General features: G+C 48.5%; 1 protein-coding gene across 1 annotated transcript; it reads left to right on the forward strand.

Moving 5' to 3' along the window:
- The first annotated feature begins 10,394 nt into the window (after positions 1-10,394).
- On the forward strand, positions 10,395-15,159 carry Dusp6 (dual specificity phosphatase 6). The gene is made up of 3 exons (XM_050135560.1): positions 10,395-11,685; positions 12,192-12,629; positions 13,619-15,159. Exons 1-3 carry the CDS (start codon positions 11,286-11,288, stop codon positions 13,924-13,926), a joined length of 1,146 nt encoding a protein of 381 aa, XP_049991517.1. The 5' UTR covers positions 10,395-11,285; the 3' UTR covers positions 13,927-15,159.
- Positions 15,160-15,937: the final 778 nt, after the last annotated feature.

Here is a 15,937-nt window from a genome sequence, read left to right on the forward strand (position 1 = left end):
GCCTTTCCAAAGTTCTGCTTTCTCAGCTGGGCCTGGCATAGATCTCCAATCCCGGATACTCACGAGTGTGAGGCAGGAGGATTGCAAGTTCAGTGCCGGCCAGGGTAAAAGTGTGAGTGCAAGGCTAGTCTGGGCAACTTAGAAAGACCATGTCTCAAAATACAGAAGTAAAAAGAGTGCTGAGGACCTAGCTCAGTGGAGGAATGCTTCCTGCCATACCCAAAGCCTTCAGTTTAACTGCCAACACTGGAGAGAGAGAGAGAGAGAGAGAGAGAGAGAGAGAGAGAGAGAGAGAGAGAGAGAGAGAGAGGAGGGGACAGAAGGAGGAAGAAGAGAAGGGAAGTAAGGGAAGCAGGAAAGAAGGAAGGAGTTGCAGAGTTGCTTCTGAGCCAGTGGGGCTGTAAGGCAAATATCAGATTTTTCAAGTCAAATCCAGAGCGCTCCCTCCCCCCGGCCCCCATGAGACAGAGTTTCTTTGTGTACCTCTGGCTGTCCTGGAACTTGCTCTATAGACCAGGATGCCCTTGAACTCACAGAGATCTGTCTACCTCTGCCTCCCAGGTGCTAAGATTAAAGATGTGTACCACCACCACCTGGTCAAATTTGCAGTCCTAAACTCCAGTGGCCACAGGTCCCACATCTGGGTTAGTGTCTTTACTGCATTTTCATGGTGCACTCCCATAAGTCTTGGCTACGAGCAATCTAGGCAATAGTCCTTTCCCTTGTTCTTAGCACTCTGAATACCAGGGGCACCAATGGTTTCATGCTCAAGCAAAACCAGCAGATCTTTTGGTGTCACGGAGGCAGAACCCAGAAACTGTAACGGGAGGCTACGTGGTGACATTTGCAGCTAACTTGCTTGACGTCTTATATCTTCGTCATCAACATTGTAAGTAAGCCTGTCAACTTCAGCAAGAAAGAATATTTCAGCTGGGCTGGGTCTTAGAAGCTCATCATCCCAGATACTCTGGGAGGTGAGGCAGGAGGATTGCAAGTACAAGGCTTCCTGGGCAAGTCAGTGAAGACCCACCCAGGCTCAAAACAAAGGGCTGGGCCAGTTTTTGCCTTGGCATGTGGAAGGCAATAGTTTAAATGCACAGGAACACACACACAGAGAAGGAGAGAGTTCATCTGATATCTTTTATGCTAAATTAAAAAAAATTCTCTGATCACTTAGATGATTTATGTTGAAGAATGTCACAGCCATCTATACTACAGTGGTTATATTGATTTACATAAAAAGTAAACTCTCACTGGGCAGTGGTGGTGCACGCCTTTAATCTCAGCAGTAGGGAGGCAGAGGCAGGCAGATCTCTGTGGGTTCGAGGCCAGCCTGGTCTACAGAGTGAGTTTCTGTCAGGACTGTCTTGAAAAAACAAAACAAGACTAAATTCTCATACAGGCATCATAACAAAAGGACAGAGAAATACCATCATAAAGCACTTTTCTCTAGGAAACGGGCTGGTAGGCACACAGGCCAGCAAGTGCTTTCGATTTTAAATGTATAGGAGAAGAGTCTAAAGCTTTTGGTGGGTTTAGAAGAGCCTGATGGGTTAGACCAAAAGATTGATGCTTCCCAGACATTTAATAAAAATAATCTTGTAGTCATACGCACATAAACGTTGCCTTAGCAACTGCGTGAGCAGGTGGATTGTTCACTCCGAGCTGGCTGTGAACCTCCCCTGTAGCACATCCTTCCTCACCCAGAAATGGAAGGTTTCTTTCAGTCACACATGGCTGCCTTTCAAGCCCAGCTCTGAGCTAACGTTCCCTTTCATCTGACGAACTCCCTCAGGGCACGAAGCCAAAGGGAGAGTGGAAATTCCCAGAGCTTGAGAGCCCTTCCATGCCCAACTCAATATCAGTGTGTGCGCCCATCGGGGATGCAAACTCCAAGTAGCTAGAGATGACGGGTCCGTGGCTCACCCAGTAAGTAGATTTTCTATCCCTCTCTGGTAGAATGAACGCGCAGATCACAGTGACAGGAGCGGCTGAGCTGGCCGAGATGGAGGATAGAGGGCACCTGCTACTTCAGCAAGAGGGGTTCTGGGAAACCTCTGGAGTGCAACCCACACCTGTGCCGTCCTGGTTTACTCGAGTTTCTCCACACCGCACAAAGCTTTGCCAGGCATGGTGGGAACACACCTTCTACCTCAGCATGCTTAAGGCAGAATTGGGTGGGTCTTTGTGAGTTCAGTCCAACCTGCTACACATAACTAGTTCCAGGTCAACCAGGGCTACCTACAGAGATCCTGTCACAAAACAAAAACGAAAGATTTGCTCTGGGAGACTGTTTGTCTCAGTGATGAAAAGGAATGGCAAAGGGAAATCCAGCCATCAGGGTCACAATTATTACTATATTTGTGTGTGTGTGTGTGTGTGTGTGTGTGTGTGTGTGTGTGTGTGTGTATAACTGGCTCCTCTTTCACCTCTACAGGGGTCTTGAGATTCAACTCAGGTCACCAGGCTTGCATGGCAAGTGACTTTTTTTTTAACCTGCTAAAGAATGTTGCTGCCCATCCTTCTTAATTTTTATTTTTCTGCTCAAATTTTAAATACTAGGGTTTCCCCCTACTTTTGAGCATTAAATTGGCCCTACTGTGTTTTCTATTATATGATTCTTTTGGGTAGTGCTAACAAACACTTATTCAGGAGCATGCGTATGTGCGCGCGCACGTGTGTGTGTGTGTGTGTGTGTGTGTGTGTGTGTTATCGGCAAAAACAGGTAGCAGCCAGTGAATTATTCTCGTTTTAGGATTCTTACCCCTTTACAAATATAACCCAGTGACTGCAATAGTTCAGTAGAACAGTGCTATTATTCTATGGGAAGAATGGAAGCTATACGGAGATGAAACAGTTTCCCTCAGGGTCACGTGATACAAAGTAGCTGAAGCAGGATTAGACTCTAGGTTGGTCTGACTCCAAAATCCGAGTCCTGACTAGAAAGATAATGTCTAACTAATTACATTGACACTGCCATTGTTCTACATAATTCGCAAGATGCTGCACACTGTCTTGCTCCAGTGCCCTTACTTGGCTGGGTGCAATACAAACTAACAAAGCTTCAAAGGGACCAGAATGTGAGCTAGGTCCCTGGCATCTGAATGCTGGGCTTTGCAATTCTAAAACTTAAGTGGTGGTATACCTCCTTTGCAGGGTTATCATGACAGATCCCCCACATGTATTTATTTACTAGGGAAGGGGAGCATGTGTGCCTTGGTTCAAATGCAGAGGTCGGAGGGCATCTTGTAGGGGATGGGTTCTTTCAGTCTAACCCATGGGATCAAGCTCCGGCAGTCAAGTTTGGGGGCAGCTGCCCTTACCTGCTGAGCCATCTTATTAGCCCGGTCATGATAGATTTAATATGTATATATCTGGGTATAAATAAACCATAGCCATGGCATTATGTCACGATGCATCAAGACTTGACTCTGGCTGTAATGAACCCACCGGATGACTGGAGGCAACACTGCTTAGACCAGAATCTGGGGGTTTCAGTCTTCTTGGGGGGCTCTGAGTTAAATCGGAGAAGCCAAGTAAAAGCCTGAATGCAGACCTGTCCACTGACTGCTGAAAGGAAAACAGAGGGGGACACGGGGTGGTGTGATAGTGTATGCAGTAGATTCTCTTAGGCCATGGCAGTGTGAGTGCTGCTCAAACCATGTCAATAAAGGAATGTAAGGCCAATATAAGGAAGCAAGGGGCAAGCACTCAGCCTGATCCCCAGGATTCAGCACACAGGGTACATTCTGAGAAGGAATCTAGCAGAAGGAGTGCATCCATAGATGGCAGGGACTTTGGGAAACAGTTGGAGGGAACTGACTGCCATTTCTTTTCTGTTTTATTATTATTTTATTTTATTACTTTTTGCCACTTCCTTTCCATAAGAAAGCAGATGACCTAGCAGAAATGTCAACTTCCTGGTGACTACTTAGCTCTCTATACTTCTATTTTCCCTACGTGGTGGAAATAAATTGTAGAAGGAAAGAACTGGGTGTTTCCTAATGGAAGGGCTTAGGACAAAACCATCAACAGACATTAGAATCATCTTGAAAAGGATTCACTTGCCGGAGACTGTCAGCTTCACAGGCGTACTCTAGATAAGGTCCCTGTGGAATCTGGAAGGAAAATCAGCTGGCCTTGTGCCGGGTGATGGGAAACGGAAATCTAGGAAAGCAGATGGTGGCTGTCATTGCAGTCTAAGACCTGAAGTTCACCATGCGGTAGTTTGCTTTTTCCTCTCGTAGCACCCTTTTGGCAAGGCATAAAGGTACCATCTTCTTTATAGGTGATCTCGGGCATCCATCCTCCCTTTATAGGCTACGGACAAGAAACTGGCATTGCCATCTTTTTCCGGAAAGTCATTGAACTGTCCTCACCCTCTATCGCGTCCCTGTGGAGTCCAGTTCCATGAAGATCGTTGTGAAAAATGGACTGACCGTAAACTAAGATTGGCAGTTAGTGCAGATGGGTGGCCCTAGTGGCATTGGACTGGGTGTAGGTGGAGTTTCCCTGTGCTGGTAGCTGCTTCCAATTAATGACTAGAAACTTACTATTAATTGTAAATGCTCGGCCAATAGCTCAGGCTTATCACTAGCTAACTTACATTTAAATGAACCCGTATTTCTTATCTACTCTCTGCCGCGTGGCTTGGTACCCGTTTCTCAGTACAGCACGCTCATCTTGCTTCTCCCAGCGTCTGCTGGCCTCTCCCTTGACTCCACCTTTCTTCATCTCGGTACCCTCAGTTTGATTGTCCCGCCTAACTTTATCCTGCCTGGCTACAGGCCAATCAGCTTCTCTATTAACCAGTGAGAGTAATACCTATTCACAGTGTACAGAAGGGTTATTCCACGGCACCTGGGGGCAACTTGAAGCTCTCTTGCTGTACACAGCCAGCCATGCGTATGATCAGTTCATCCTGTTGTCAGGCCTTTAGGCCTCTTGGGTTCCTGGTTTCTGCTCTTCAAGCATAGCTTGCTATTCTCTCTCCCTGTCAGGGTCAGGAGAAAGCTCGGATGGATTCCATGCATTCTCCTATACTTTTATTTTAAATCAGATGAGTTCAAACTGTCCTCTTCAAACAGAGTTAGATCCCATTGTGAGGTTTAGGTGCTCTGATAGCCGGTGTCGTTTTCAAGTCCCCCTACTTCCATCCCACTGGGGACATCTAACAGTAAATTGTGAGCATATTGCCTGCCTATATTTTAAGTCAGGGTTTCCCAAACACCCTCTTCTTGTTTGTTGGAAATCCACTTGGCTATTTTCACATGATGGGTTAATGAATGTCACTGTATCCAGAGAGATTACTGCAAGATTAAAGGTCACGCTCACCCATCTGGGTCCCAGAAGCCCCAAGGCTCCTTCATTCAACTGGGGGGTTGGGGGGATTCCTGTTCCTGCAAAACCCACACTGCTTCTCCAAGGGCCTAAACAAAATGTGTAAACAAAAGACTCACTAACAACTTTCTAAAAGCTCTTCAGGGTAAAACACCCAGAGAAATCCAGCAATGGTTGCTTAGTGCCTTTTCCCTACCAGAAACAAGGATGGCAGAAAGCAAATTAGGGGAAAGAGCAGTTTATTTCGGCTTACAGGTCCGGGTACAGTACATTATTTTGGGAGATGTCAAGGAAGAATTTCAAACAGCTAGCCTCCTGCCATCCCCAGGCCAGAGAGGAGAGAAATGGGAGCATTCATAGCCACTTATGCTCAGCTTAGGTCTCCACTCGGGTACTTCAACACCCTGAGCCTAGAGGATGGTGCTGCCCACGGGCGGTTGGGGCTGCCCACCTCAATGTCAGTTAAATTTAATGAAGACCATCTCCTCGCAAACCAATCCAATCTAGACAATCTCTCATTGAACTGCTCTGGGCAGAGTATTCTCGGTTGTGTTAGCAATTGGTGCTGTCACAAGGCATCTCTCTGAGTGGCAGAGTGAGCCCAAGCTGACCTTCTTTCTGCTTTTCTCTGCTTTTGAAAATCGTCTCCTGTGGTTGGGGGATGTGGTTCAGCGGTAGAATACTTGCATAGCGCATTCGAGGCCCTGGTTTCAATTCCTAGCACTATAATAAATAAACCAACAGCCTCCTACACATGAAGAATATTCTAGAAGGGATGGAAGACACCATTATCACAGAAGCCTGTGGTCCTTCTCTTGGCTAGAGCCCTTTCCTGATCTTGGGATAGAGCTTTTCCTGGGAGCCTGAACAGTCGAATGGATCTGGGCAGACAAAAGGTCACGTGCTGCAGCAAGTCATCTTTAATCGAAAACAAAGCAGCAAGATGGGATTTGCCAGGCCTGGGGCAGCAAGTCTGGAACGCTGAGCTCAGAAGGCCACGGAAGAGATTCGCAAGTTCAAGCAAGGCCTGTGTGGGCTCCAGGATAAGTTTAAGGCCGGCCCGTGTAACTCAGCAAGACTCTCACAAAATGAATAATTTAAAAAGGACCAGGGTGTACTTTCCAAACAAGCTCCAATAACACAAGAGGGAAGGAAATTCATGCTTAGAGTACCCCTCTTTGTGTCCTACACTTCCGAGTGTCTCCATAGTTCTTGGGGTAAATACACATATTCCTGAAGGTCATTTAAGCAAATATACTTATTCCCAACCCCACACATCTCTGCATTCCCTTCCTTGCTTAGTGCATCTCCTACTTTCTAACACAGTATATAATTATCTTGTGTCTGTTCTTTTTAAGAACTTATTTATTTGTTTCACACACACATATGTGTGTGAGGATGTCAGATCTTGGAGTTACAGTTGTTTGCCGTCACGTGGATGGTGGGAATCAAACCTGCTGAGCCATCTCTCCAGCCCCCTTACTCCTGTTCTGATGGGAAGGTGGGCTCAAGGAAAGTAGGCTGTTACTAACTTAAAAGCATATTTATTTTTGTGTATAAGTGGGTGCAAGTCACTTACACAGGTGAACCAGATTGCCCCTCAGAACCACTGTTCTCACCTTGCTTTTTGAGACAGGGTCTCTCCCTGGCCTAGAACTCACCGACTGCGCTGGGCTGGCTGGCTAGTGAGCTCCAACGATGTGCCTATCCCTGCCTCTGTAGTGCGAGTCTTAGAAGCGTTCGTTTATTTTTAAATTTTAATATATTTGTTTTGGTTCTTGTTATTTTTTTTTTTTTCTCGAGACAGGGTTTCTCGGTGTAACAGCCCTGGTTGTCCTGGAACTCGTTCTTGCAGACCAGGCTGGCCTCTAACTCACAAAGACCTGCCTGCCTCTGCCTCCTAAGTGCTGGTATAAAAGGCATGATACACCACCGTGGTGGATCTCTGTGGGTTTGAAGCCAGCCTGACTTACAGAGAGAGTTCCAGGACAACTAGGACTACACAACAAACAAACAAACAAACTGATTAAATTCAGGACCTCAGAGGATAAGGAAAGCAAGCCCTTTATCTAGCCATTCTTGCGTTTGTTTTTTTTTTTTTTCATTCACACTCCTTTCCTGGAACCTGGAGGGAGTGAAGAAATGAAGTAAGGCCTCTTAGTTGAGCAGACACCGAGTAGTGCTGCCTCAGTATCTGCAAGCCACGGTAGGAAGATCTGAACCCAGATAAGCAACTGTAATTGTGAGGGTTAGACTCTATGATACAGACCTCAGAGAAGAAAGAATGCAATTCATCTTGTGAATGGTTAACTAGTAAACCACCCAGCCTGTAGAAGGGCAAAGAAAGAGTCTTAACCTCCTTGACATATATGGAGTGTGTGCAACAGAACATGCGGCCAGAACTCCCAAGGTCCAACTCAGCAACTTGAAGTCTAGTGCATCTCCAGGAAATGGAAACTTAAGGATCTTTGGAGCTGCTCAGCTTGGGCCTGACCTCAAGTCCTGAGCGGCGCATTCCTCGTTACCACAATACCTTCATTCCGGTTCTTTAATCTCCCTCATCAAATTTGTGTTAAATTTTCGGAAGACTGTCCAAGATTACTCTGGTAGACAGAAACAGGGCCGTGACCGCCCAATAGTACATTTCCATATACACTATTTCGTCTGTCTTGGTTTGGTGCAATGAAGCAAAACAATTTTTTTTTAATCTGTTTGTTTATCCGAGACAGAGTTTCTCTGTGAACAGTCCTGAACGTCCTGGAACTCACTCTGTAGATAAGGCTGGCTTTGAACTCACCGCAAAATTCTGAAAGGTAATGGCAAGAAGTTCGACCCTCTCTGGATCCACCTAGCTAACAGCTAAGCTGTCATTTGAGCCTGGGCTAGGACACCTCCTGTTTTATTAAACTGGAGTGAATTAAACTGCCCCGGGCAGTTCTCTGAGGGGTTGGCTGCAAGCAAGAGAATCCGGGCTGGCTTCAAAGAGAGTGTTTCGGTCAGGAGATGCTCTCCCCCTAAACAAAACAAAAACAGAAGTTAAAGGGCTCAAGTCATTTTGCAGGTTAGCTCCGAACACAGAAACACACTAGCGGACACCACACATCTCCACGCACTTCATTGTGCCCACTTAATATTACAGCGGCCCCGCAAAAACACCAGAAGGATGACCAGGAGAAAGAATGTAACCGAGTGCAGTTAGATTGAAAAGGTCTTTTATCTTGGAGGAAGTGGGAGGTAACGCAAACTCAGAAACACAGGTGCAAATCCTTCGCTCTCCACGCTTGTCAGTCAATACGTTAGGATCACCTCCCTAATCTCGGGTGGCTTCTCTTTTTGGTAAAAAGATACTCAGCTTCTTCCCTCTTCTTTTTGGAGTTTGAGATTCTCCCTTCACGTTTCAGCGGCTGAGCACCCCAATCTCTTCCCTAACCTTTGGTCCCCACTGGCTGAAACGTCTCGGGGTGGGAAAGCCTGTAACAGATGGGGAAGGATCCGGGGGCGTCAGCTGCAGCGCAGGCCTACCCCAGCGGGATCTGGAAACCATCCAGTGAATTATGGGCGTTTTGTTCCCAGCACAGCCCAAAAAAGGCGCGGAGAGAGAGAGGATGGAGGCAACCCCCTATTTTCATCAAGACGCTCCTCCTGGGGCGCCTGCCTGCGGGAGAGCTCCAAAATTGGCAAATTGGACCTCGAAGTCGCCCTGTTTAGCCCACATTTCCCAAACCCCGGAGGAGGAGGGTGATTCAAAATGCAAATTGCATTGCGGGCGACAGCAGGTAGGACCGGGATGCGCGGCGCGGGCCTGGGGAGATCCGGTGACCTTAGGCGCCCTCCGCGCCCCGGATTCGGGAAGGGCCGCAGCCCGCGCTTCCGCCTCCCGACCGCGGTCGGACAATGAGCGGTTCCTTTCCGTGGGGCCGGGAGGGCAGACCGGATCGGGACCCGCGCCTTCCGCAGGGCCCGCCGCCGCCGCACACAGGTGGTTTTCCGTCCGCGAGGGGCGGCGGCGGCGGCACTTTTATATAACAATAGAGCTGTGCGCGCCGGGAGGGAATGTGCCCTTGTCGCCGTCGCGGCCCCCGCCGGCCACGCCTCCATCCGGCTCCGGAGCCGCGCCGCCTCCGTCCTAAGTTGCTGGCGGGTGGTACTGGCACTGGCAGGGGTGGTTGTCCTTGAAACTCCCCCCGCCCTAACTTGGGAACCAAGGGGTCCCGACCCGGATTCAGGTGGCTCTCCACCCGCCCTAGTCCTCTCCCGAGGCGACAGTTCCGCGCTGACCCTTAGGCGATCTTAGGACGTCTTGGTGTCCCCCTCCCCCAGTGCAACCGGACTGTGGCCAGAAACACAGCGCGCAAGCGCGTTTGGAGCTTCTAGAGTGCTCTGTGCGAGGCCCTGGCACGGCTGGAGCGGAGGAGGGATAGGGGACTGGTCTCCGTGTCCACAGTAGCCAGTCGCCGTTTTCGCTTGAGTTCCTGTAGCCTGCGGGTCTTGCGGGAGGACTTCACCGCGTCTCCCGGATTGCGGGGATCGTTGGTGAGGTCAGGCGTCCCAGGCTCCTAGGCTAGGCTAGGACCGGTTGCCAGACCGGTTCCTCTTAGAAGAGAGCAAATGTCTGCTCCTGGCCCCAAAACTTTTAAAGGTGCACGACTCCCCTGGTGGGTGACCGGTGACGGGAAGCAAGAGCTCCGGAACAATGGCTCGCAATGCTCCATACCACCAGGAGCAAAAGACGAGATTTTTTTCCTGCCCCCCGCCCCCCAAAAGCTGAGAAAACCTGGAGTTAAGGACCTTCTGGTTTTCTGGACAACCAAACGCTTGTTTGCTTAGTTGCCTTAAAATGTTTAAACAAAACCCTAGTTTGTTTCGAAAGATGTTGGATTAGCATTTAACACTTCGTCGGGTCACTAAAGCCCAGGCAGTCCACCAGCCCCAACACAGCCTCGGCTAAAAGAACATCAGAACAAACAGAGCTAAACTTTTTAAAAGAGCCAAATAAATGCCACACAGGATCTAAAGAAGGACGGGGAGGGGGGTTATGGAGGGTCTAGAGTTTGGAGGGAATAAAAAAACGGGTGGCGGAACCCATCAAGTTTTATTAAAGCTAGCTTGAGAGAGCAAGCGTCGCGAAAAAGGGTTTTTGTGCTTGCTAATCGCACCATTGGTGAGCAAAGAGTTCGACGCGAAGTGTGAACTCTCAACAGAAGGAAACACGAGACACTGAAGTGCCCTGGTTTATGTGCCCTGCTCCTCCTCCACTACCACCACAACCGCCTCCTCTTCTTTCTCCTTCCTCCCGCCGAGCCCGCAGTTGCAGCTTGTTTGCACTGGGGCTTATCCGGAGCGGAAATTCCTTTCCGTTTTTGTGAATGACAAACTCATTAACAATTCATCAACACAACCTGTTCCAGCCGGCCCGTCCCCACGGCAACAGCCCCTTCCGCAGCGCGCTCATTGGCTGGCCGAGAGAATGTATCCATTGAGACGCTGGCTGTTTGTATCCATTGAGGAGCTGCCTCGCTTAGGGGGTGTGCTCTCGCGGAGTCCTAGGGACTGGGAGCAAACCGAGTCTTGAATCCAACCCGGCTGGATCTGAGGTGCAGCCTTAGAGGGAAGGATTAGGAGCCGCTAGATTTTTCTTTTCTTTTTCCCCTCCCAGTGGCACGGAGTCCGAATTAATTGGATTTCATTCACTGGGGAGGAACAAAACTGGGTGCCTTCATTCAGAGAGATTCGCTGACTCCAAGAGCGATCCCTGCAGCCCGGCGCAGAGGGACCACCGGCTTGCCTCCTGTGTCGCTTTCTCTAACCGGTAGCCTCGGCTTGGGAAAGGCAAGGCAGAATCGAACCCCGCTCCGAGAGCGGCAGCTTCGCGCGGCGTGCTCGGCCTATGCCTGCCTCGAGGGGCGTCTGCTAGGCACCCCGCCTTCTCCTGCAGCTCGACCCCCATGATAGATACGCTCAGACCCGTGCCCTTCGCGTCGGAAATGGCGATCAGCAAGACGGTGGCGTGGCTCAACGAGCAGCTGGAGCTGGGCAACGAACGGCTGCTGCTGATGGACTGCCGACCGCAGGAGCTGTATGAATCGTCGCACATCGAATCGGCCATCAACGTGGCCATCCCGGGCATCATGTTGCGGCGTCTGCAGAAGGGCAACCTGCCGGTGCGCGCGCTATTCACGCGCTGCGAGGACCGGGACCGCTTTACCAGGCGCTGCGGCACCGACACCGTAGTGCTCTACGACGAGAACAGCAGCGACTGGAATGAGAACACAGGTGGAGAGTCGGTTCTCGGGCTGCTGCTCAAGAAACTCAAAGACGAGGGCTGCCGGGCGTTCTACCTGGAAGGTAGGTCGTGCGCCCCGGGTGCAGGGCTCGCGGGTAGGGCTGCGGGCTGGGGAAGTCGCCGGCGAGGGAGCTACCACGGCGTGCTGTCCGCTTAGGGGAGCTGCAGCCGCGTGGTAACCTCTCCTCCCTGGCCACCGACCTCCTGCCTCCCCCCCCCCCCCCCCCAAGGGTTCTAAAAAACCAAGCACCTCCACCTTACCCCTCGCTTTCCCTGGTTCGATTTCAAATTATGATTCCGCAGACTGGAGAGGTGGCTGGGGGGGGAGGGTCGAACTATTAAGAAAAGTGGTCATTTTATGCATTTCCGGCTTCAAATGAAAAAGAGTTCCCTGGGGAAGCAGCCGGTCTTGTTCCTCAAGGTGTATGCTAAAGTGTGTTTCTCTTAGAACCGCAGGGGGTTCATTGGGTGCCGGCCTGTAGTGTTTCCTGCACCCAGCTGCGGTTCTCACAGGCTGAAAATTACTATGGCATCTCTGGTTACAAGATTGCTTTCCTTGTTCTGGCAGGTGGCTTCAGTAAGTTCCAGGCTGAGTTCTCCCTGCACTGCGAGACCAATCTAGACGGCTCGTGCAGCAGCAGCTCCCCGCCCTTGCCAGTGCTGGGGCTCGGGGGCCTGCGGATCAGCTCCGACTCTTCCTCGGACATTGAGTCTGACCTTGACCGAGACCCCAATAGTGCAACGGACTCCGATGGCAGCCCGCTGTCCAACAGCCAGCCTTCCTTCCCGGTGGAGATTTTGCCCTTCCTTTACCTGGGCTGTGCCAAGGACTCTACCAATTTGGACGTGTTGGAGGAGTTTGGCATCAAGTACATCTTGAATGTCACCCCCAATTTGCCCAACCTCTTTGAGAATGCAGGGGAGTTCAAATACAAGCAAATCCCCATCTCGGATCACTGGAGCCAAAACCTGTCCCAGTTTTTCCCTGAGGCCATTTCTTTCATAGGTGAGACTTAATTTACAGTCATTCACGGAGTTGAAGATGTTAATCTGTTTTCCCGCAAGCCAGTTTGCTGGCCTGCAGGTCTCTACTGTTCCTAGAGCGTTCTTATCTCTGGTTTACCTTCTTGCTAAAGGAAAAGGGGCTTTTTGATGTAGCAGATCAGTGGGGACCATTTGAAACATTTTCTGGAACCATTTAAATCCGTACATTTAAAAGGCGGTTCCCACCTGGTGTGTATTTCCCTGACAGGGTGGGAGTGTGAAGACAAAGCTAAGGAGAAGCCCTTTCTTATAGACAAGGCTCCTGGTCTTTCTTTATCATTTAAAAAAGACCCAGGAGTTATTTTAGGACACCCAAGTTAGTTGTTGGAAAGCAGTTTGCATTTCAATGATACCCAGGCGACTGATCCTGCACGGTGCCGGTGACAGGGAGACTCTGGGTAACCTGATCTCAGCAGGAAGAAGTGTGGGCTAGGAGCCTAAGTGGAGCGAATCTCCAGGCATTGTACTGCATTTCCCCTTACAAAGGAACTCATTCTCAGGCCCTGTAGACATCCTGTTCTTCCTAATGGCTGTCCCCTGTGACTTCCCTCTCTCTTTTAAAATGCCTGAATACCTCCATTGTTAGCTGTACAACAGTTGGAGAATAATTTAATAGACCCTTGCAGTCTGCTTGTCTGTCTGAGAGGCATTCAGGACCATATTGCAGGGTTTCTGGTATTCACTTGCCGAGGCGAAGAATGTACACATTAAGGAGGTTTTTGTGGGTAGAAACTTAATACAAAAGTTCTCTTTGCGGGAACCATCTGAAATATGTCATTGTGTTCAGTGTACGAGTTTATCTCGGTTATACATTTTCCTGCCGCCTTTAGGGCTCAGCTGCCACACACGCTTGTCTCTTCATGTTCTTTCTTGATTCAGATTTTAGGCTGAGCTTTCGCAGAAGGTGGTTTTCAGTCTAGTGAGACCTTGCCTCTCTTTTTGTGTTCACAGATGAAGCCCGAGGCAAAAACTGCGGTGTCTTGGTGCATTGCCTGGCAGGCATCAGCCGCTCCGTCACCGTGACCGTTGCTTACCTTATGCAGAAGCTCAACCTGTCCATGAACGATGCTTACGACATCGTCAAGATGAAGAAATCCAACATCTCCCCGAACTTCAACTTCATGGGCCAACTGCTTGACTTTGAAAGGACACTGGGACTCAGCAGCCCCTGTGACAACCGGGTCCCAGCCCAGCAGCTATACTTCACCGCCCCTGCCAACCAGAATGTCTACCAGGTGGACTCCCTGCAATCTACGTGAAAGGCGCCCAACTTGCCTAGCTGGGAGTGTCCCATTCCTTCAGCAGTTTCTCTTGGGCAGCAGTGAGCAGGCTGCTTTCTTTGTGTGTGGCCCCAGGTGTCAAAATGTCACCAGCTGTCTGTATTAGACAAGGTTGCCAAGTGCAAAATTGGTTATTACAGAGGGAGAGATTTGCTCCATTCTTTCTTTTGGAAGGACAGGACATGCTGTCTGGATCCAGGCAGTAGGTTTGCTCCTCTACCCCCAGCCTACCCAAGCAGGGACTGGACATCCATCCATGAGGAGGGTAGGACCAAGAAGTAGGGTAGGGGCATGTGTTCTTTAGGGCCTTGTATGACTGTTTCCTGTTGCATCTGGAACTAACTCTATATTGTCTTCAGTGAAGACTGATTCAACTTTGCGTACAGTGGAGCCAAAGAGATTTTAGCTCTGTATTTGTGGTATCGGTTTGGAAGATTAAAAACAAAACTGATACTCTTCTTTGATTATTGTAAATATTTGATCTTAAATCACTTGACAGTGTTTGTTTGGCTTGTGTTTTTTTTTTTTTTTTTTTTTTTTATCTTTGATGGGTTTAAAAGAAGTCCAAAGGGGGAGAAAGAGCAGTGTGTGCCACTTCTTAAAATGAAAAGAAAATAAGGAAAATTTTGCTCTTTTCTAATCCAGAGGGTATATTTGCAGCATGCTTGACCTTATTGTACCAATTCTACAGATGTCACAGATACTATCGCTGAGGCTTCGTTATGGTGCAGTCTTGAGTCTTTCATATATCTTCCTTGTGATTTTTTTTTCCTTAATGTACTTTGACTCTGCCTTACCTTTGTAAATATTTGGCTTATATTGTCTCAAAGTGGGTATCTTGGAAAGACACCAAAATTGTGGGTTCACTTTATTTTTTTTTCCTTTTTCTTCCTTTTTTTTTTTTTTTTACTTCAGCTGTGCTAAACAGTATATTACCTCTGTACAAAATTCTTCAGGGAGCATCACCTCAAATGCCATACTTATGGTTGGTCTCTTTCCTTTTAGAAAAAAAAATTATATGATAAACTGGAAGTGTGTGTCTGTGTGCGTGTGAGCATGGGTCCCCATTTGACAGGTGGGATGCAGCGGGTTGTGGAGGCGGGAGGATTAAGTTGCTCCGTGATGTTCACAGTGTAAAGTTTTCAGCTGGAATTTATTATAAGAATGTAAAAAACTTTAAATTATTAATAAATAACTATTTTGGCTACTGAATGCGTTTTTATTTTTAGATGTCTCCCTAGTGTATGACGTAACTCATTGAAGTAGTGGGGACTGATGAAGCTTTAGTGGGGGCCAAGGCAGGGTTACTTATTATGAATGCTTTTCCAACACAGTTCATGAATTTAATTTTCTTATCAAGAGGACCTCATGGGTATACTGCGTCATACATACAGATAATGCTTTATGAGTAGTTGAGGCTTAATTAATGTTTCCCTCCCCTGGGAAGATGAAGTTCCTAATATATGCCTTGTTGTAAGATTTGGCTATCCATAAATTGCCAAAAGAAGGCTGTGCCAGGATAATGGCAGCCACATGTTAACCTCTGTCCTTCAGGATCCTCTACTCCATAATCCTTTGGCATGCCAGGAAGGAACTAGAGATAATCATTTTTTTTCCAGGCTGTCTGGTTCTACTGAAAGTTACCTAGCAGATGCTAAAGTGGGTCCCTTGTTTTATGCACATGGCATTCTAATGGCATGTTGGCTTTCTCGTGGTCTTGCAAGTGGTCGTAAGTGTTCACTTGGGTGAAATCTGCTTATGTGCTTAGCTGTTTTAGGACCTCCACTGCACCTCGGTTATAGACTGTTGAGGTTTCCTTCTGAGCTGGGCATCCTGTGTCTTTTTGGAGACTTTTTTTTCTGAGCACAGAAGTATGTAAACCAAACGTGGAAGGCATGTGTATTAGAATCAAAAGTGCTAGGCATAGATTTTGGCATCTCACACCTGAGCGCCATCATTTTGAAATGGGAAAATGAGCTTTTCACCTAAG

The sequence above is a fragment of the Alexandromys fortis genome, unplaced genomic scaffold, assembly GCF_014885135.2.
Source record: "Alexandromys fortis isolate MF-2015 unplaced genomic scaffold, M_Fortis_MF-2015_v1.1 scaffold_24, whole genome shotgun sequence".
Taxonomy (NCBI): Eukaryota; Metazoa; Chordata; class Mammalia; order Rodentia; family Cricetidae; genus Alexandromys; species Alexandromys fortis.

What these genes read in the sequence shown, in the direction of transcription:
- Dusp6 (XM_050135560.1), top strand. Translation starts at nt 11,286, where the DNA reads ATGATAGATACGCTCAGACCCGTGCCCTTCGCGTCGGAAATGGCGATC. An exon ending in CCGGGCGTTCTACCTGGAAG is followed by an intron (nt 11,686 to 12,191) that starts GTAGGTCGTGCG and finishes TTGTTCTGGCAG; the next exon opens with GTGGCTTCAGTAAGTTCCAG. An exon ending in TGAGGCCATTTCTTTCATAG is followed by an intron (nt 12,630 to 13,618) that starts GTGAGACTTAAT and finishes TTGTGTTCACAG; the next exon opens with ATGAAGCCCGAGGCAAAAAC.